The sequence below is a fragment of the Gopherus flavomarginatus genome, chromosome 22 (assembly GCF_025201925.1).
Source record: "Gopherus flavomarginatus isolate rGopFla2 chromosome 22, rGopFla2.mat.asm, whole genome shotgun sequence".
In the NCBI taxonomy this organism is placed as follows: Eukaryota; Metazoa; Chordata; order Testudines; family Testudinidae; genus Gopherus; species Gopherus flavomarginatus.
In genome coordinates this window covers 2827871-2849936 of record NC_066638.1, presented here as the reverse complement: position 1 = coordinate 2849936, position 22066 = coordinate 2827871, and the positions used below count along the sequence as shown (strand labels likewise).

Below are 22066 nucleotides of genomic sequence, written 5' to 3'. Positions count from 1 at the left end.
CCCAGCCAGCAAATCTCTTTTCTCTCCTTGCTTTGCAAATATCTTAATAATAATGATTTTTAAAGTCAGGCGTCTGTGGCTGACAGTCCCCGTTCACACTGGGTGTAATGTCACTTCTCAGACTCTTAGTGACGACATAAAGTGCTTTGATCTACCAGCTCCAGCGCAGAACTGCTGCTGGCTTGCACAGTGTGAACATGCCTGGCTGACTTGCTTGCCTTAGTGACCCTTTCAGAAAACCAGCCTTTTGCAGGAGTGCTGGACTTTGAATGTCATCTAGGGCCTGATTTTCAGAAGTGCTGAGCACCCTCAGCTCGCACTGACTTCAGCTGGGTTTGGGGCTCTCAGCACCTCAGGAGATCAGATCCATACTGTGTTGCCCCCCTGCCTTTTCCAGCAGCTAGATCAGGCCTGGCTTGGAGACGAATAATGCCAATGATAGGACCGGCCGATATGTCACTCCTGCAGTAGAACTGGAGGGAACAGAACCCCTCCACCTGCTACCAATCTGCCTGTGAGAGGAGAGCAAGAGGTGACAGAACCATTGCAGCATCACAGAAACAAATACACACACCTGGCAAACACTGAATTTCAGAACGTTACAATGACGTTTCAAAGGAAACAAACCAAGGAAACATAAAAAACCAAACCCGTAAAGGGAAACCTTCCCTCTGAGTGGTATACTACAAACAGAGCCCAAGGCGGAGCGGCTGCTGGGGCAACACATACAGGTTTGGAATGGTTACATGGCTGTACAACACTTTACCTGTGAAGGATCTCCAATCCCCACCACCACATAAGAACAGTGTTATTGGCAGCCAGGTCCACCACTCAACAGTCCCATCCAGTGCAATGGTCACAGCAACCGAGAGAACTGGCCACATGCCGAGGCACAGCACACCCAGCAAATGGCTCAATTCAAAATCCTTACAGGAAATAACCCTACTGCTAATGAGCAGTGATTGCCTCGCAGGGTGAACGGGGATCACTGCTGGCTATATTAATGCTTGAGAGCAGCTAATGCTGCCATGAGGCAAGCAGACCGATAACTTCCTGAGCTGACAGTCAGGGTGAGCAAAATGGCTCAGCATAAAGAAGGATCTACTCTACTCGCTGCCCAAACCCCAACCCTGGGGGAGTATTGAACAAGCCTTTAGGAGCTGCGTTTCATCCTCTGGGCTTCTTAGGGTGAGCTGGGGGTGGGTTTGCTGCAGTGCAGCTTCCGCCGCAGCATCCAGTGCCCAGCCGACTCCCTCCAAAGCTACGGAAAGTCGCTACGCTCCAGCTCCGAAGCCAGCCCAATCCATTAAAAAATACCACTTCAAACGGTAAACAGGCAAGTGGCGATTCCAGTGCTGGGCTGGCAGGCCGGGAGACTCAAAGCCTTAGTGTACCTGCCATCTACGGTACTGCCTCCCTGTAATGCTGTGGTATTTGAGCGCCTCACAATCCTGTGGGCATTTATCTCAATGACACACTGGGAGGCCGGATGGTGCTTTCCGCTGAGGAGCCAAGGCCTAGAGAGACAAAGGGTATGTCTACATTGCACACACAGCATGGAGTCTGACTCAGGTTTGAGCCCAAGCCCCCTTCTGTCCACACACAAATCAGCCTGACTTGGGGGTCAGCAAGCGCTCAAGACCTGGGACTCGCTGAGAGTCAGATCCAAACCCTGTCATTTTGCAGCATGGATGCAGGCCAAGCCACAGATCTGAGTCAGAAGGGCTGCATAGTGCAATATGGACCAGTGAGCACTGCTGTGAGACCTGGGGCTGGCAATTGTAAACCCAGGTTTGCAATGCAGTGTAGATGCTCAGGTGAGGGCTTGGATCCATTGAGTCCACAGGCCCAGGTCCCACAGACCCGGGTTTACACTGCAGAGAAAACATACCCTTTGTGACATGCCCTAGGTCACAGAGGAGTGAGGAAGGGAACCTAGCCCAGGTCTACCCCATCCTAGGCTAGCCCTCCGAACTTGGGATCATCCTGCCCCACAGTGAACAGGCACAGCCTGAGCAGCGGCAGGGCACACGTTCCTCACAGTACCCCAAGCCCTTGGCTGGAGGTCCCACCTCACAGGCCGACTGGGGAGTTCATTATCCCTTTTGGTAACACAGTCCCACTTGGACACCCAGTTCATTTCACACGTCAACCCCTAGACATCCATCAAAGGGCCCGACTGTTGGTCACTATGGACCTAGGTTAGGTTTGAACTGGTGACCTAGCAGCAAACAGCTCAGCAGTTTAGTACCCGTCCCCTGGCCTCAGATAGCTCTTGCTGTGCTGACTCTTTGCAAATGTCCCCAGGGTAACAAGTGAGCATGTAGAGAAGCAAATAAATAGCAAAACATTAACTTGGGGTTTAGAAAGTGCAGTGAAGTTTCTCAGCTCCCCATCTCTGCGAGGGCCGTGTAGAGCCGTGGCTTGGTCCTTGCCAGAGAACCCCAGGGAGCAGGGTAATCAGCTTAGAAGACTGTTCATTGACATTTCCTTAGAAGACAGGGAGCTTTATAAAGTCTTTAGCCAAGTCTGCGGGGCTCCCTCCCTACCAGGGCAGCACTGGGGATAGCAGCTGCAGAAAGGAGACAGCTGCAGAGCAAGTCTGGACTCCAGAGCTGCAGCCTCTGCATGGACCCTGCACGCAGCTGATGTTCTATTTTCAGGGATCCCCCTCGTCCTTCCTCTCTGCATCATAGCCACCTTCCCTCAGCTGCAGATAGGTGCAGCTCCTTTAGGTAGTCAGCACTGCCCTGAGCGCCGGCCAGCGGGGCTGCCTGGGATGCTCTCTCCCTCCACAGGGCTCTCTGCCGCATTCCCAGCCCCACCGGCTTGGGAGAAAGAGACTAGAGGAGCTTTCGGGGAAGGCACTCAGGGCCTGATTCTGTGAACTACAGAGCACACTGCTGTCGCTGGAGTCCAGAGCAGACAGCACCCAGCTCCTCACTGCCCTGAGCAGGATCTGGTTGTGAGCTTCCAGCCCCTGCCAGCCCAGGAGCCAGACTCCATACTCCTGCAGGGTGGTGGGATGCACCATGCCTGGGTAGCCAGCCAGCCCTCTGCCTCCCCAAGGCTCAAGCCACGCCAATGCTTTGAGAGTATGTGGTGCAAATGCAAACAGCAGCTTGGTGCCTACTCCATGGAGGTTTGGGTGTGGGGGACGGTGTGAGGCTGGCCAGGAGAGACACGTCTGTTTGAGCTGCCCATTCTTCTGGCCTCCGCAAGGCGCTAGAATCTCTGGAAGTCATGCAGGTCCTCAGCCCCGTCAATTTTCAGGCCCTGCAGCAGGGGGAAGTCGATCAGCGGCTCCTCCAGGAAGGCCACATCCTCCCGGGAACTCTGGCAGTGCAGCCCCGCCTGCGGGGCCCCGTGGAACCACAGGTTCTCATAAGGCTTGGGGCTGGGCGTCGACTCGCTCAACAGGGGCTGAGTGGAGTCGGACCGGATGTAGAGGGGAGATGGGACATGCTGCTGCTGGCCCCTGTAGCCTTCTGCAACTACCTTGGCGTACTGGACGGCCCCAGCACTGTTGACGTACGAGCCCGGCCTCGCCTCTCCTGGAGCTCTGCTGCCACTCGGCAGGCCGGAGCTGCTGGGGTGGATGTAGGATTTGGGGAGGGCCGGGAAGCTGCCAGCAGCTGCTGGGACAGGGTCCTTCTTCCCCCAGAGCGGTGCCTTCTTCTCGGCTCCTTTTTCGAGCACGGTGATGTCAGAAATGGTCACCAGGCCAGGCTCCCTCGCACTGGCTGTCTGGAGAGTCTCCTAGGAAACAGGTGTTTGCTCAGGGAAGGCTGGACTCATAGTGGTGAGGTGTGTAGCTGCGGCCTCACCAGCCCCACTGCAGGGCACAGCCCTCTCCCGATGGCTACCCTCTCCCCTAGCCCCTTCTCAGACACTCTGCAGCACCTACTCACCCCAGCCTTTCCCAGCCCAACTGCTATGCAAGCCCCTCCGGCTCCCCTGCCCTCGTCCTGCCCCTCTCCCGCCAGGCTCTGTGTCTCAGCCCCACTGCAGGGCCCAGAAGTGGCGCTGAGCGGGGCCTAATCCTGCAGAGTGCTGAGTAAGTTAATGTTCGGCATTTTGCAGGATCAGGCTCCATTCTTTGCCAGCTGAGCTGTTTGCTAGATCTGACTGTCCAGCAGGGCTGAGCCTGCTACGGCCCTACTGGCGGATATGAAGGAGCTTTGCTAGGCTGACTGCTGCTGACCCAGCTGCTAGGAGGGCAGGGCTAGTTTCTCTTCTATTCCACTTTGGTGCTTAATCCCTGCCCATCACTGTGGTGTCTGGCCTTCTCACCAGGGCACGGTCCCGTCTCCCAGCCAGGTGCTCAGCTGGTGAGAGGTGACTCAATATTGTGCTATGGAGTCAGCAGTGAATGGGGGAGGACTGGCACCTGCCGGACCCTTTCTTACCTGCTGTAGGTCGGCTGGCACCCACTTGCCCAGGCTGCTGTTAGCTGGGTCCGGGACGCTGGGCCAGAACTGATTCTTCACCCTGTTGGTCACATAACAAAGCCGGGGGGATGCTTAATGACAGGGCTGCTGGCCGATCTGTCGGTCAGGGCTTGGGTTCTTGGGGGTATTGGCAGAGATGCAGCTGGCAGGGTGAAATCCAGGGCCTGGGGCTGTGTTTGTGCACTGCCCAGAAGCAGGGGGCCCTGATCCCTGGCAGAGGCCTCTGGGGGCTGTCAGATCACAAGATAAATAATAACTGGGGGCAGTGCAGTTACCCTCAGCGCCTGTCTGAGCCTGCTGGACCTGCCTCTGTTCAGACACCTCCGTCAGTGAAGAGGGACGTCGGTCCTCTGGGCCTGAGTCCATGGAAACCCATGGAGCTCCACCGATTCACCCCAGTGGGGGAACTGGCCTGGTGTGAAAAGCACAAAGCTCCCATACTTATGAGTGTCCCTGAGCCTAACAGAGAGGAAATGTCTGGCCAGCCCTTTGATTCCAGCCCCCTCCGTTGTCTGGACAGAGATCGGTGCCCACGCATCGCACAGGAGGGCAGCACAGGTCACAGCTACATCACGGGAGGCTAAGTAGCTAATAACGCGCTGCCAAGCCCATGAAGGGCTGCTGATCCACGGGCACTCACCTCCGATTCTTCTGGAAGCAGACGAATAATACTACAAGCACGATACACATGAGGCCAAAGAACGGGAGGAGATACTGGATTTCTTTCTCATCTGAAAAAGAGATAGGAACTGGGTTATTCCCAAAGCTCAGCCCTTTGTATGAAGGAGTCAGGTAGGTGGCATGGAGTGACCTGAGCGTTTCCCCGAGGTAGGTGGGGGTTGGGCAACAAAAATAATAAGGGGTATGGAATGGCTGCCATATGAGGAGCGATGAAGAAGACTGGGAAAAGAGATGACTAAGGAGGGATAGAATAGAGGTCTATAAAATCGTGACTGGTGTGGAGAAAGTAAATCAGGAAGTGTATTTACTCCTTCTCAGAACGCAAGAAGTAGGGGTCACCAAATGAAAATAGGCAGCAGGTGTAAAACAAACAAAAGGAAGTATTTTTTTCACACAATGCACAGTCAACCTGTGGAATTCCTTGCCAGAGGATGTTGTAAAGGCCAAGACTATAACAAGGTTCAAAAAAGAACTGGATCAGTTCATATAGGCTAGGTCCATCATTGGCTATTAGCCAGGATGGACAGGGATGGTGTCCCTAGCCTCTGTTTGCCAGAAGCTGAGAATGGGCAACAGGGGATGGATCACTTGATGATTCCCTGTTCGGTTCATTCCCTCTGGGGCACCTGGCATTGGCCACTGTCGGAAAACAGGATACTGGGCTAGATGGACCTCTAGTCTGACCCAATACGGCTGTTCTCATGTTCTTATGATCCTGGGGTGCTTTGTGCTAAGTAGCTGGAGTGGTCCCAGGAATTAGTCCCAGTGCCTCAGCAACCCCCATGTGCTCCCCTGCCACCTAGGGATGGGCCAAGTTCACATGCAGCTTGGGATCCAGCTGTCTCTAGAGTTCATGTGTATATGTGTGTGTGCATGTGTGTGTGTGCCTGTGAGGGGTGTGGGTCTAGGGCTATCTCCCCCCCCACCTCTGCCTCCTGGGCCAAATAGCACCTCTGATCACTGTTCTGGGCCCATTCCAAGTGCTGGGGTTTCCCAAGCAGGCCAAGCCCACGGCCTTACCCAGCACCGGGGTCACCAGCGTCAGGGTTGTGCTGTTGGTGCTGCCGGCTGCTGTGGACGCCATTATGTGCACTTTGTACATCATCGAAGGCAGCAGGCCCCTGACGGTGAAGGTGGTGAAGGAGGAGTTCACAACGGCACCTAGGAAGCAGGTACGGCTATTAGTCACCCTGAGCTCCCAATCCCGCCGTGCACTCCCACCGCTTACGGACCCGTTGCTAGTCCTGGCATCACCTCCAGGAGCTAAATCCAGAGCCTGTGCTGGGGCAGTGGTACCTGCATGAGTGGGTCTGACTGGAACTGAGCGCTCACCTCCTCAATGAAAGACAGGACCACAACAGGGAAGGGGGGAGGGGACGGTGATGAGGGAGAAGAGAAAATAAAATGCTGACCCCACAACGTGACCCCCTGAAACTCCCCCCCCACTTCCCAGACCTATAGTACAGCCCCTAACATACACACACCTAGAGGAAGGATGGCACTAGCCTGGGACTCAGGAGACTTGGGACCAATTCACTGCTCTGCCCCCGATGGCTTGTGTGACCACGTGTAGGTCATTCACCTCTCTGGCCAGATTTGCAAAGGGATTTGGGCACCATAGGATGCAGGTAGGCGCCTAGTGGGATGTTCATAGATTCATCGATTCCAAGGCCAGAAGGGACCATTGTGATCATCTAGTCTGGCCCCCTGTACAAGACAGGCCGGAGACCTGCCTCACAGTAATTCCTAGGGCAGATCTATTAGAAAAGCAGCCCATCTTGATTTAAATATTGCCAGTGATGGAGAATCCACCAGGACCCTTGGTAAATTGTTCTAATGGCTAATGACACTCACTGTTAAAAATGTGCACCTTACTTCTTTGTCTGAATTTGTCTAGCACCAACGTCCAGCTATTGGATTCTGTTAGACCTTTCTCTGCTAGATTGAAGAGCCCATTATTAAAGACTTGTTTCCAAGTAGATATTTATAAACTGCAATCAAGTTCCCCTGAGCCTTCTTTTTGTTAAGCTAAATGGATTGAACTCCTTGAGTCTGTCACTAGAAGCAGGTTTTCTAATCCTTTACTCATTCTTGTGGCTCGCTTCTGAACCCTCTCAACCCTTGTTGTTGTGTGGGGGATCACGTCTGGATTACTATCCATCCAGCACACGGGAAAATGGTGCTGCAGAGCACTGGACAGGTTGACGGGGTCGTAGGTGCAGTGCAAGGATGGCAGTGACGCAGGCAGGACTTACGGAGCTCATCGCCGGCGGTGCTGGCCCAGAAGATGGTGTAGTTCGTGATGAAGCCGTTCTGCATCTCAATGGGGACTGGGTCCCAGCTGAGCTCGGCGTGGGACTTGCTGACACTCTTGAGGCGGAATTTAGGGGCACGCGATGGAGCTGAAGTGGGAGAAGAAAACGAAATGTACAAAAAGCAGCCAAGGGCACTGCAGTACAGATTCCTATAGGGTCCCCAATATGGGCCGGGGAGCAGAGAGTCCTGGGTAAGAGCAGGTATTTGAGCACCTCACTCAAGGACTCTGTTTGTCTTGTGCTTCTTGCACTGTGATCTCTTGCAGGAGATCATTCTGCAGTTAACCCTCTGTTCTGCCAGATTCCACAGAGCCGGGAGACACTTTTCATAAGAGCAGGGGCTTGGCCCGCTGCCCTGAGATGGACTTTCAGCACCCTCATTCATGTGTGCTGTTGGGCTGCCACCCTCCACCCCAGAGGTGGCTACATTTCAGTCATGCTGCCTGGACCTAGTTTGTGAAGCAGTTTGGGGTCATTCAGGATGGGAACTGTTATAGAAACACATACCCTTCTCTTTTGAATAGGCTGCTGTGTGCAGGGGCAGCCCCACCGTGTCTGCATACAAGGGGTACACAGAGATATTGTACAGCTGGAAAGGCTCAATATTTTCTGGAAGAGAAAACAAGAGGAGGTGATTAAACCAGTAGGGCTACAAGCACTGAGAGCCCTTTACTCAATCATCTGAAGCAGGGAGGGCGCCCTCTGCACTGCCAGCGTACCTTGCATCTCCAGTCAATCAGCCACAGTGTGTCAGCTGACACATCAAATATCTACTTCCCATCATCTACCTGGTACATGAGACAGCATCCAAGGGGTTTAATGGCATAGCACTGACATTATGGGCATGAAAACAAACCTTGGTATGTACAGGGTAACTGGAAGGGGGGGTCACAGGGTGGATACAGCACAGAGGCAGGGGGGCAGTGGATGGATACAGGGCAGAGATGGGGGGGTTGGTGGATGGATACAAGGCAGAGACGAGGGGTTGATGGATGGATATAGCGCAGAGATAGGCTGATTGGTGGATGGATGGATACAACACAGAGATGGGGGGATGTTGCAGGATGGATACAGAGCAGAGACGGGTGTGCGGTCGGTGGATAGATACAGCGCAGAGATCTGTAAAATTGAGGGGCAGCTCAGAAACATGGGGAGTTGGAAGACAAACCCAGGCTGCCCCCTGTAAGCCTGGGTTGACAAGAGTGCTGCCTCCCTTCCCGGCAGGTGACCAGCCTCTAAGCTGCCATGTGCTGTGGACAGACCTTGGACTAGTGAATTGAAGGGGCGAAAGGCCAGGAACTCACCTTTGCTTCCCCTCACCCATGCCCCAGGCTGCTGCCCAAACCCTGCCCCTTAGCGCCTACCTCGGATTAATGCCTTGGTGGCACTCCTGTTCCGCTCCACCTGCCAGCTCCTGCTGCTCCTGGCTGGCCCCAGCAAGGGTGTTTGGTGCCACTCAAGTATGTACCCAGTGACTGCGGCTCTGGGTGCCTCCCAGTGCACCCAGAGGCTGTGCTCATCACAGGGGGAAGTGTAGATCCTGGCCAGGGGCTGCCCTGCGAACAGCATGGGAGAATGCAATCAGGCACAGGCAGGAGGCAGGAGGGGTGAGAGAAGCTGTGTGTGAGATAAGGGGGAAGCTGAGGAGGGGCCAGGGGGAAGCGGGAGAAGGGCAGCAGAACTGCTGCTGCTGCGCTTTGAGCTCACCACTGAGTCAGTAAAACTAGAGGAGGCCATGGACCCTCTGCAGCCACCTAGGCTAGCAAAGAGGGAGTGGGGCCTGTGAGTCTGCGAGCAGAAGAAGCATCTTCTCTTACCAAGCAGCCATGGGAATGTCGAGATTTAATGCCTGATCTGGGGGCTCACACTCTCCCTTTGCTCAATGCACAGGTCTGGCCATTAGTTGCTCTCTTGTCGTTGAAAAGGATGGTTCAGATATTACAGGCCAGCTCCTCTGCTGGTGTAAACTGGTGTCACTCCATTGGCTCCAGTGGAACCACCCTGATTCACACGAGCTGAGGAGCTGGCTCTCCAGCTAATTACTCTCGATAGCCTTTAAAACATGCTCCTCGGCCAGCGTGGTGTCTGTCGGGTTTCACCCCCTGCTCCCCTGAAATGTTCTGCAGCCCAGGAAACGCACCAGGGAGCCCATCTCAGGGTCACTGCATGTCTGCGGGATCACTGAGGAGCCCAGAGATCGCACTCTGACAGGCAAGTGCCTCTACTTATTACTGGGGCAGTGACCAAATAGAAACAGTCCAAATTCTTGGAGCCAGACAAAGGAGCGACAGGGAGGGCTCCTAGCCCCCGTGCAGCTGAGCTGAGAAATCAAAGGGTTTCTGCAGAGCGGAGCCCAACTGAAGGTGCTTTCAGGGTTTCAGAGACATGCTGCTTTGAATAGATTGCAAGGATGTCTAGCGAGCCCCTACCTTTCTTCTCAAGGAAGATAACTTCTGTTGCTGCAGACTCGCCTGCTGAGTTATAGGCTGCGAGATAAACTCTCCTGACCCCAGCCAGCACAGAGAAATTGCACTGCATCTCTGTCGTGTTGCAGACAGCTGCTAGCTCCACATTCCTCTGTCTGGGATTCAGGGAGACCCAGTACCCCAGGATCCTGCCATTCATCTCGTTCTGCTTCAGAGGCTGCACAGAGCGGGTAGAACAATGGTTGGGTTAGTGTGGAAACCCCGGCCTGGGACCAGAGCCCGTTGTGGAGGGCACCATGCAGGGGTGATTTACCGTGTTCAGTGCTTAGCTCCTGGGGGGAGGGGTCCTACAGAAACACCTGGGGCAGGGGAGAAAAGGATGAGGCAGACTGTCCTAGCACTGGGGAGCCCAGGACACCGGCAGGGAGTTCAGATATGGGGCTGTGACAGTCTCAGCAAGTCCCACGGTTAAGTGCTCACGTGCCTCTTCCCCTACAGACAAGTCGTGTGTAATAACAGGGGCTGTCTTACAATGAGCCACATGTGCATTCTGCTGGTAGGGTCCTGTCCAGCATTACCTTCCACAGCAGCTGAACCTCCGCTCTCTTCCCAGAGTCCATGGGCGTCATCTTCCACCAAACGTCCAGCTTCCCTGCAGGAGCTAGAGCACACAAGAGGAGGGGTTTCTTTCACCCGTTCTTCACAGCTGCCCTTTACTGGTACAGATGTGACAGACACAACACAGATGTGCTGGTCTCAGTGGATCAGAACGTCACTAAAATTCAGTCTTGCACCTTCTTCAGCTGCAAGCCCCATTCCTATGCCTGGTCTATAGTCACAAGTTGTACCCCTGGAACTCTGCCGGGGTAGTTACATCAGTACAGCCCCCGTGTGGGTGGAGCTTTTGGTATAAAGGTGCCTGACGCCAGGTTAGTTTCTCCGTATAGGAGAAGAGGAATAGCTGTACCAGGACAGGGCCTGCTTAGCCCAGTTTAACTGCACCCACGGGTATAAACAGATGGATAAAAGATCATGCCCCTAAGGGACACTGCTTTACTAGGACCAAACCTGTGTGCAGAACAGCCCTTAGATCATGGGCACCTTTGGGCAGAGCCCTTGTCTCCTTGTTGTGCACCAAGCTGGCCCATCGCCCAGCAAATGAACACCTGTAACAACACCTGCCCCAGGGTGGAAGCAAGGCTGTGTGTGAGAGTGAAGCTGGCCTGACCCACACGCCAAGGGCTGTAAATGGGCACCCACTGCTCCCAGCATGGGGAGCCTTAGAGACCCACTGCAAATGCCAATAAGCAGGAGTCGGACCCCACTCCCCCAGGCAGCTCTGGGCCTTTTCCTCTGCCCTCCCCAGTGCCACATCACCGAGCTCCGTGTGTGTCACTTTGTCCTTCCATCCTGCCCAGTCACTCAGCAAAGCCACAGACTCAGCTTCGCTGTGGGATCACAGTTCACTGGCACTAGAGACGCTGTGGGGTCCCAGCCCTAGGGCTCGGTCCGTGGTCTCTCTGCTGAGGCAGCCGGGGTGGGGAGGGTGTATGGGCAGCAGTGAGGATGGCTCTCTCTTGTGTTTGTTTCACCCAGGGGCCTTCCAACAGCCCTGGCATGGGAAGGACTCTCAGTCAGGCCCTGGGTCCCTGAGCCTGAGCCAGTCAGACCCTGCCTGTGCGGCGGTACCGTGGCATGGCCGGTCCTCCTGCCAGGACCCACCTTTCTCGTGGGTGGTGAAATTCCAGCCCGGGCTCCACTCGCTCCAGTAGCCCATCGCTGTGACTCGCATGCAGCGCATCTGGAAGCGATACTCTGTCCCAAAGAGAAAGCCGCAGTGGTGGGTCTTCAGGTTGGGGCTGACAATGTTGGGGACCTGGTTGCAAAGCAAAGCAACATCAGAGGCAGCCCTATGCGGACTCTTGCTCAGGCATGGCCGGGTCGAGGCCCCGATCCTCCTCTGGATTGCACCCTGTGCGTCAGTCACACTAGGGCAAAGCGTGCTGAAGTGGGCGTGAACAGCTCCCTGGGGTAGCTCCTGACAACCCGTTCTGCTGTGGCAGCCTTTTGGGGATGTAACTGAGGGCGCGAGGGGTCAGGCCTGGGGGAAGCCGGCCCCGCTTCTCTCTAGCTCCTTCCCAGAAAAGCTGTTTTACTCCTCTGTGGACAAAGCTGCATAGCCCGCTTGAGGCGGGTCCGAAAAGAAGAGTCACATGCAGAATGTGGGATCTGCTGGGCAAAGTCCACGGTGGCCAGCAGATGGGTTTGGCCCAGTAATGCAGCCTCCAGACCCAGGGGGAATCGATGCCTGAAACTGCTCCCAGAGTGCCCCGCTCTTAAAGGCCAGGGCCTGGCTCCAGGGGCCTGGCTCCGCACACTCCCCGGGGGGAACCCCAGGCCTTTCTGGTGGGGTGGGGGGTGTTACACCGAAGGGAGAGGAGAATCAGCCCAGGAAACTTGTGATCTAAACAAGGAAACTGGGCTGCTTCAGACTAGAGGGACGTCTCCAAAGGCAATTTGGGTCGCAGGTTGCCAGGGAGCGGCTCTGGAAACGAGCTGGCAGCGGGAGCTGTATTGATGGGGCTGGAGTGGCAGAGACTAAGGTGTGATTGTTAGTGGCTCCGAGAGGGTGGGATTCCATGCTGTATGGTCTGGATCTCTCTGCTTGGTGGGGCAGGCTCTCAGCCTCGCTCCACTGGGGTCAATCGGCCAGATCCCCAACTGGTGCAAAAGTGGCTGGTGATTTGGAGTCACCAACCTGAGATGCCTTAAAGGGGCCTGAGTCTCAGAGGGTGGCTGCTCAGCACATTGTGAAAATCCAGGCCCCCAAATCGCTAGCTACTTCTGGAGAATCTTGGCCCCAGTGGCTGGTGGCTGCCCCCCGCCCCCCCGATGCTGTAGGCTGGAGTGTTAGGAAGGCCTCATTACCCCAGATTTCCAAGTACTCAACTCCCTTTGTGGCATCTAAGCAAGTGGTCTGGTTGTCCAAAGAGCCCAGGGTGCTGGGTGTGAGCTCTGGAAAATCTGATCAGTGTCACAGTGGGAGCTGATGAGGGTGGGAAATTTGGATCTGATGGGGGGCACTGCGCACTTGGAGATCCAGCCCTGAGCTCTTGGGAAATCTAGCTGTCAGTGCCCAGCAGGCTGCCCCTCTTCTGTGCCCCATCAGCAGTGGGCACCAGGGTGTGTGGCGAACCCAGTGACGAGGGGAGGGGGGGTCAAAAGGAGGTACTGGAAGTGCAGAGTAAATCTCTGGACTATCCATGCAGCCCCTGAGTGGAAGGATGCGGAATGGTTAAAACTGAGGAGCAGACAGCGCATTTTAGGAGTGGGGGCTTGCGGGGGATAGGAGAGGTTTCCTTCCCTCCTTCCAAACAGGAGAAAGAAGCCAATGACTCACTCCTCTCCCCTCAGGAGCTGGCTGGAAGAGCAGATGGAATCTCCCAGTTTACAGGTGGAGAAAATGAGGTGCTCTCAGTCCCCCCACGGAAACAGAGGCAGGAACAGATCCCAGGAGTTCTGGCCACTAGACCATACTTCCTCCAAAGGAACACAGCCCCAGCCAGCCAGCCAGCCAGCCTGGCCCCCTCTCCCGGAGCCAGTCACTCACCAGAGTCCATCCAGGGTCCTCATGGGTCATGTAGCGGAGCTCACACTGCTGCTCTATGTGGGAGCTGGTGGGAGCCACTTCCCAGGCCACGGAGATGCAGTCAGTCTGGAAAGGGAGTGACTGGATGCTCTTTAGGACAGGGGGATCCAGTTTGGCTACAAGGAATAGAGATAGATAGATCAATAGACTGATAGATTGATAGATAGATGGGTCTCAGGCAAAGCACAAAACACAGCCAGGGCTTGACCCCACTACATGTTTGCCTGCACACCTTCGCCTTCAGTCAGTGGGAGCCCTAGACCTTGGGATTCACACGAGGGATCCCAGCCATCTATCTGATCGGACTTAGTGTTGGTCTTAATCCTGGCTCTGGCTTTAAGCTCCAGTGAGGTGAGTAAGAAAAATAAATGGTTAAAAAAATGCAGCATGAAAAGACCTTGGAAATAGAAATAATCTGACTAGGACTTGGATTCAATATGCAAATGAAGTGAAATTGTCCTATGCACGACCCTCATGGCATTCCAGGGAGATTGATCCATAATTACAGCAGGGGGAAAGGGGCCAATCAGAGATTGAGGGAAATGTGTTATTATTCATAATTGACAATAACTCATTAATTAATCATTTCTTTGATGTTCCTATTGTGTCTTTCCTCCTGAAACCTCACAACGCACTTTATCCCCCTCTTCTCTCTGGAGAGGAATTACTGCACCTAACTGTAATGCTGGGCTGAAATGCAGCAGCTGTTTAGCAGAGCGGCTCTGTGCAGCAGCTCAGAACAGGGAGAGAAGCATCATCCTGCATCAGTCAAAACCGCCTGGAGTGGGGATGCAGTGAGCAAATTATAAAGACTGCATGGTAATTTGGCCAGGATGTTGGGGGTTAACTCCTACTTAGTCACCTCCCTCCAACACCCAATGGCTCTGGTAACAGAAATCTCAGTTACTGATATATACAGTATAGCCAAGTTTTGCCAGAGGCTTCAACAGCGTGAGGATTTCACCTGCAGAACTGAGCACTTAGGGCCTGCTCAGTCAATGAAAAGAATTGCCCTGACTTTGCTGGGCTTCGAATGAGGCCCTTAAACAGCAAAATAATAGTAATAATAATCCATTGTATTTGATAGGAAGGTTCCATTGATCAGTAGTTTCCAAAGGGTTAATAAACAACTCACTGATGTTTCAATATATGAAAAAAACAAGGCGGGTGAGGTAATATCTTTGACTGGATCAACTGCCGATGGTGAAAGGGACAAACGTTCGAGCTACACACACCTCAATAAATGGTTAACCACCTGTTAGAGGGACCAGTCAGTCAACAGGTTGCTTATAACCATCTATAACATTTTGTGCTGAGATGCTTGTAACCACCTATAACACATCCTACTAACACCTATAACCAGCTTAGAACAGCTAGTAATTCTCTATTAACCCTTTGCTTTGGAAACCATTTATAAATGGAACCTTAAAGTAAAGTATGATCTAATAATCTGAAGTGTTTTAATGTGATTTGGTTTAACAGAACTAACTCTCTCTCTAAATTCTTTTGTCCAGACTCTGATTTAGGTGGCTACAAAGAAAGCCCCCCAGCTCCATTACATACCTACATCCATGGGGTCGATGCACAGATGCTCAGACTCAGCTGTACCCAGGGCATTCTGGACTGACACCCAGATGTCCATTTTCTGGTACAGCTGGAGAAACCTGCGAGGAATGGTGCAGTAGTTCTGGCCGGCTTGTGGGATACAGTCTGGGATCGCCTCCTGGGAAACTTCACATTGGCCTCTGCTCCTGCAGTGGAACAAGACAGGGTCAATCTGTAGGTCCCCACTAACATTCTGTGTGTTCTCACTGGAGACTCATCAGGCTGAGGTACCATCCTCACCTTCCTCTCAACTTGCACCCAGTGGGCACACCAGGGACATGGAAATCCAGGTTCTGTGCAGGTGCAGAGGGACCCTCTGAATAACACCCAACGGTGGGCCAGAGGCAGGGGAAATACTGTTCTTGAAGGGAGAGCTAAGCTGAGCAGGCTGAGCCGGACCGCTGGCATGGAGTCAAGGCTGGCCTCATCGAGAAGATGGGCTCCTGCCAGCAGTGACTTTCTGAGGTGCAATCTCAGAGGCTGGGAGTCAAGGAGATGCTGGGATCAAGTCTCAGTGGCTCTAAGTTTGCTCTATGGTGGGTGTCTATAATCCACTTTGCCCAGGGCTGGTGCAACCCATTAGGTGACCTAGGTGGTCACCTAGGGCACTAACATTTGGGAAGTGACGACTGCGGCGGCCGGATCTTCAGCTGCCCGGGTTGTTGTTGGTATTTCGGGGGCGGGACCTTCTGCCGCCTCTGTCGGGGGCGCCATTTCAGGGACAGAACCTTTTACTGCCTAGGGCACCAAAAAAGCTGGCGGTGCTCCTGACTTTGCCATGTGGTGTCAGGAGCTCTCAAACTTGCTCACAGTGGGTGCTGTAATCTGGTCCTGCTCAGGGCTCTGGAAGCCAGTTCCGGCACACAACTCTGAACAATTACTGCTACACAAGGTACCAGCGGGTGACACTGAGTCCTGGGACTGTATGGCCAAAGGACACATCCGAGGCCACACAGCAAGGGAAAGCAACAAAGGGCTTGTACCAAGCAGCCTGCAAGACGTGGTATCCCTCGGAGCACAGATGCCTCCAGACAATCTGCAAAGGGCGTACTGGAGGCCTCATTGCTTCGGGCTTTTAAAAGCAGATGGGACACAGCCCTAGATGCTTGTGGGAAACATGCTTTCCTGGCTGCTGCTGGGTGCAAAAGGAGGACAGGATCAAAATGGGCCCCTTTTCCCCTCTAATTTCTCCATATGCGGTGTGCAATGGGCAAAGAGGCCTGACCATTACTCTGCAGATGGATAGGAGGCCATGCATGTGGCTGAGGCTTATCACTTACTTGAAACTTTTCAGAGCCACTCTGGCTGGGAGGTGTCCATCCAGCCCGGGGTCCCAGTGGCACGTCAGGCAGTTCTCACTGAGGTTCATCATACAGGTTAGATTCTCAGGCTTCGATGGTGGATCTAGGCAGAAAGCAATGGGGATAAAGGATCTGAGATGCGCTGAATGGACCTCCCAGGTCTGGGCAGTTAAGCTGCGTGTCCTTGAGCACCATCGACTGGTCCTGTGTCTGTTAACTATTTACCTACCTACAGTTGTAGAACTCTCCTGTAATATGTATAGAGGGAACATCTGCCTGAAGCCCTGGAGTCCCTAGCCAGGCAGCAATGGCACAGACTTCTCCCTCCCCTCACTGCCATACCTTGCCAACCTGCACATGCCCTCAAAGGGCCCTCCCCTCCCCCATGCACCAGGAAATAGTAACCCCCACCCCATCTGTCCCTGGCCAAAGCAAGAGAGAAGTGAGAAGGTATTCAGCGAGATCCAGCCAGCCTCTTGGAGACACGGCCGAGGGGGCAGTCCAAGTGACCATGCCTGCAAAGGAGGTGATGGCCCCTAATTACCTGCCCCCAGTGGGAGTTCAGTTTAACCCAATTTGCATTTGCAAATGCAGGGGTTCTGGTGCAAGGAAAGAGATGCAGGTGCAAATATCAGGAGGAAGAGAGTGTGCTATTTGCACGTGCATAGAAACGTGGCCCTTTGAGTTAAAACCAGAGGAGGGCGAGACTTACAGCCCGCGTGGATCTCCGCCATGCCTATCCGCTGCGGGGTGCCGTTCCCCACCACAAAGCACCACAGCTTGGCCCTGGTTTGGTTGAAATGGCTGATGGTGAGATTGGAAACTTCTGCTCCTTCAATGCTTTTGTGCTGGCTCCCTGACATGGACTCGCGGTTGAGTCTCCATGTGATCTGGATTTCCTCACCTTCCAAGCCACCACAGCGGTTGCTTTGGATGGTGCAAGAGGCCGTGACTGTAGATCCCAAGAGAATGGTGGGTGAGTCCACTGTTACCCAGCCACAGGCTCGGGCTCCTGCAGAGTGAAAGAGAACAGCACATCAAGGTGACAGGGCCTTGGGCTACACAGAAGGGGCTGCCCCTCTGGCCTGCTCCTTCCCTGGGACACCAGGAACTCCTCCTTGCAGCCTGAGTGTGTTACTCTTTTTTCCTGAAAGCCAGTCCCATGTTTAGAAACGTGGACTCCATCTCGCCCAGTATCTCATCTCCAACACGGGGGAGTGGTGCCAAAACCCTGCAGTTATGGGATAATCTGCTCCAGGAAGAGATTTCCCCCAGCCCCTGATGGTTGGCTGATGCCCTGGAGGAGAGACTTTATACCCCTTCCAAAGTTATATGAATTTTAACCCTTTCTATAACAAATCTGCATGGTCGGGTTAGCTAGATAAATGTCCAAGGCTTGTTTTGAATCCTGATGAACTCTCAGTCTCAAGGAAACCTTGTGGCAGTGATTTCCATAGCCTAATGGTGCAAAACAGTATTTGGTTTTGTCAGCTTTAAATTTGCTGCCATTAAGGTTGAATTTTTCTTTCCCAAATGGAGATTTTAAGGAGCAGTCACATTGCACAGCAAGAGTTTAGCACCAAAGGGGCCATGTTAGAGTCTGAAATGGCAAAGGAACAATCAAAGGGTCAGACATGCGGATAGAGCCTTTTGTTAGAATGTGAAAGGTACCGGTGCAGAGACTTCAGCAGCTCCAGTATTGGTTCGGGGGACTGGGACGACGCCACATGGGCGGTGGGACTGGGAGGTGGCCTGGGCTCAGGGACCTGTACTAGAGGATCACATCTTAGGAGTGGGGCCTTCGTTTGCTTTTGGGCTCTTGTTTGAGGGTCGTCCATGAAGCACGGCTGAGTTGTGCTCAGACCACGGTCACTTCAGTGGGGCTATTCAGTTTCAAAGCCCTGAGACATTGATCTATTATTTTCACTTGTGGCTGGTGAATGACCCTGGGATGGGAAATTCTCCACTTATCTACAGATCCAGGGTCTAGTAACGCCAGGACAGGGGGAATGTCTCACCACTCTTCTCCAGCCTGACCTGGATTAGCCACCTGTCTGACAGGCTAGTCCCCAGCACAGTCACTGCCTGGCCCCAGTCTACACTGCCAGTCAGAACCGTTTCTGGGCTGGACACTAGCAAAACTCATTCCATGCTGGCCACAGAATTGACATCAAGTGCATCTGTAAGGAGTCAGGGATTTCCCAGCTCCTTGCTGGGAACCACTTCCCTTTGAAACTCACCTCTCAGGATCAGAAGGAAGAGTGTGGAGCATCCCAGCAGCATCTCAGACTTCCAGTGCATGGCCATGATCTGAATTCACAGACTGAGTCTCCTTTACAGGCCTGGGATGATGGCTGTGGAGATGGGAGTGTGCTCAAATTAACCTGCCCTAGTACAACCCTACATCATATGAGAAACTTTCTGAGTTACATAGGAGGCAAAATGTACTGGGTTCATCCAGCCATCCATCTATCTATCTCCATGCATCCCATGCACCCCATCTATCTCTCTATCTATCTGTCTATCTGTCTATCTATCCCATTCCACCCCCCATCCTCCCCGTCTATCTATCTAACATGGACACACATGCTAACGGGGATAAATCTGACCCATATGCTGCATTTGTATTTCACAAAGCAAATTTCATTTTGCACCAGCCCCCTGAGGCTGTGAATTTCTCCCTTGGCCTGAGACATTTGGTTAATTGGGTCAAAGCTTTTCCACACAGTTCACGCCATGGGAGAGCAGAGCCAAGCACAAATACTCTTGGTGCTGACCCATGTTACAGATGAAGGTGGCATGTGACGGGTCCTCCCAGTGCTCACCCGTGGTACATACAGACATGGGACGTGAGGGTGTTCCATGCCCCTCCAGCTGTCCCCATCACGTATGTTTGGGACGAAGAGGCTTATAGGACGCAAGATCTGTGGTGCCTGAGGCCTGTCACTGCCCATTTTCAGGCCACCTCTCTGTGTCAGAAACACATTCACGCAGCCCCTCCAGTCCCCTCCAGCCTGGGAAATAAAGTGACTGGAGTGGCTGTGGGTGTGGTGATGCCCAGAGTGAGCGATTGCTGCTTGGCTCAGGCAGAGACCTGCTGCCCCCAGGTCTGAGCTCAGACTAGCCCTGCTCTGTGCCAGAGCCACAACGCCCACAACGCCAGAGTAACAAACTAGCCCGGCCCCACAAGCACGAGTCTCCATCCAGGCCGGGAACTCGCTCGTGTGTAGGCACCCCCGCAGTCAGAGCCTGTCCCTGCTGCTGCAAGGATCTTGCAGCCTGTACAACCAAACCTCTGCGCGGCCAGACTGCATGGAACAAGACCCCCCCACAGAGCCTGGTGCTGCCTAAGCTGGGAAAGAAGAACCCTGTGAGTAAACCAGCCCCATGCGTGGGGAGAGACTAGCATGACCTTCAGCCACCAGCCCGACCCTGGCAGCCAGCTCAGACCTCCACTCAGCCGCGCTCAAGGCAGGCAGGTCCCCCGGCTCCTGCAGAGAAGGGACGGACACATTCGTGCCCAGATGTGGCACTTCATGGGCCGGGGTGGTTTCACCTCCCATGCCATCCAGTAGGTAGGTTTAAAGAAACGTGAAAGGTGGCTTGAGGCTAGGGCTGTTTATAGTCTTATGAAAGGAATGAATGAGGAAATGCCTCCTTACTTGACAGGCCACATCTACAGGCCAGTGGGATCTTGCCTCCCCCTACTCTGCAGTCTGTTCATCCTCTAAACTATTTTCAGTTTCTTCTTCCAGCATCTCCCTACTCCCCCACCCTCACCCCTCCTTCTGCTCCTGAGCCCCAGACTGCTGGGTCCCAGGTTCTGACTCCCTCACCTGCTCTTTGCTGACAATTCCCACCAGGATTGGGGCTGGAGAACCATCTGCCCCACTGAGTCCCGCGAAAGGACCTCCTGGGTGGGGGATCAATGGTGTGGGAGCCTGGATCTGTGGCTCATGGTGCTCGATGGTGTGTGAGAATGGGTTATTCCGTCTCTCCACCCCGCTGCAGGGAAAAGAGCCGCAAATAGCCTCAGTTTTGGGGATAACACTTCACAGCTCCAAAGCATTGTGCAAACTTTAAACAGCCGCTGGATGGTTCTGAGCCGCAGCAGCAGGACAGCGCTGAATGCCGGGACCCCCAGATTCACAAGAATGCATTGTTTGCTGCCTGTTAAAAGAGAGACGATCAACCCCGAGCAGCTTTGGCCAAGGATGGAGCTGAGCCAGAGCAGCGGGATCCCCTCAGAGGTTCTGTACAACCCAAGTTTGAGTCAGCACCCAGCCAGCACGAGCTCCATCCCTTACCTCATCTCAGTGCCTCATGCGGCACACTCTGGCTCACGGCTCCCTCGCAGGACCGGCCCCCAGCTCCCAGGATAGCAGAGTGTTCCAGCTCTTCTCTAACATGTTGCTTTCACCGTTAGTTCCTCAAAAAAGAAAAAAAAAACAACCCACCAACCAGTGCCGTTAATTGCTCTGACTTTCAGAAAAGGTGATTGCAAAATGCTTCCCCGCAGGCTGTATCTGCCTGGCTTTCTGGCAGGAAGGAAGGAGCACATCACACGCAGCGAGTGGCTGGGGAAAGGGCTCCTTGGTCCTCCTCCTTCCCTGCCCACCACGCTTCGAAGGGAGTCCATGAGCGGCCGGGATGGGGCAATAATGTGCTGGTTTGCTGTGACCTGCCACAACCAGCTGGGCCAGCTTGGCCTCTGAGAGGCTGGCAGGAGGAATACAGCCTCCAAGGGGCCCTGGAGCAGAGCACTTTAAGTGTCCTTGTTTGTACAGCCCAGTGCACTGTTCAAGGCAGCATCACACGCTGAGAGCTCACGTCCCCCCTGTTCACCTGCGGCATGTTCTCCAGGGCTTTGCCCAGCCAGTGGCGTGTCAGGGAGAGCCCTGCCATCCCCCAGTCTCCACCTTTGTTCCCATGGGCAGGCCCTTCCACCGTTCTTGGTGCCAGCTGTTCTCTCACCCCACACTGGAGAATAACCCTCCAGGGTCCCTACTGTGAGTGCTGCCCCTGCCTGCCTGGTGACACTCCTGAACCTTCCTGGGGTCTGCTCCTGGGTCCTTCCCAGCAGAGACTCAAAGAGGAAGACCTAAATCCAGGATTCTCCAGTAAGAGCTGGTGGAGCGGCTGTGTGCTGGGACACAGGGTCCTCCAAGTCACAGAGCCATAGAGTTTAAGGGCAGAAGGGACCTGGTCTGATCATCTGGTCTGACCTCCTGTGTATCAGAGGCCACCAAGCCCACCCTGCACCTGCCTGCTAAGCTCAGCTGGCATTTTCTAAACACCCAGCGTTTCCTGCACCAAGGTGACGAGTGGGTGGGCCCTAGCAAAGGCTGCCGAGAAAAGGGGAGACCCACCTCAGCAAAGTCCCTGTGAGTTTGAGGACATATCTCCCCCCAGCACAGCATGTGCTTAGCCAACTCCGTTCGAAAAGCCCCAGGGGCTCAGGAGAACACACTGCTGACTTTGACTCACCCTGGGATGATGTGGGGTGCAGTTCAGATACCACTGAAATAGAAATCAAGAGACAGCCTTGACTATGGCACTGCTGGGATTCAATCCAGAATTTGCCACTTCAAGTCCTAGCACAGTTCTTCAGGGCTCCCTACCGCCAGTCTTTGGCCAT

General features: G+C 54.0%; 1 protein-coding gene across 1 annotated transcript; it reads right to left on the bottom strand.

Moving 5' to 3' along the window:
• Positions 1 to 585: 585 nt before the first annotated feature.
• CSF3R (colony stimulating factor 3 receptor) lies at positions 586 to 20937 on the bottom strand. The gene is made up of 16 exons (XM_050932101.1): positions 20736 to 20937; positions 18669 to 18782; positions 17141 to 17440; positions 16408 to 16531; positions 15086 to 15273; positions 13484 to 13638; positions 11596 to 11749; positions 10452 to 10534; positions 9877 to 10090; positions 8812 to 9003; positions 7955 to 8056; positions 7388 to 7534; positions 6153 to 6293; positions 5092 to 5182; positions 4410 to 4491; positions 586 to 3759 (listed from the first exon to the last, which is right to left on the bottom strand). The coding sequence occupies exons 2-16, from the start codon at positions 18733 to 18735 to the stop codon at positions 3226 to 3228; spliced, it is 2574 nt and encodes an 857-aa protein (XP_050788058.1). The 5' UTR covers positions 18736 to 18782; positions 20736 to 20937; the 3' UTR covers positions 586 to 3225.
• Positions 20938 to 22066: the final 1129 nt, after the last annotated feature.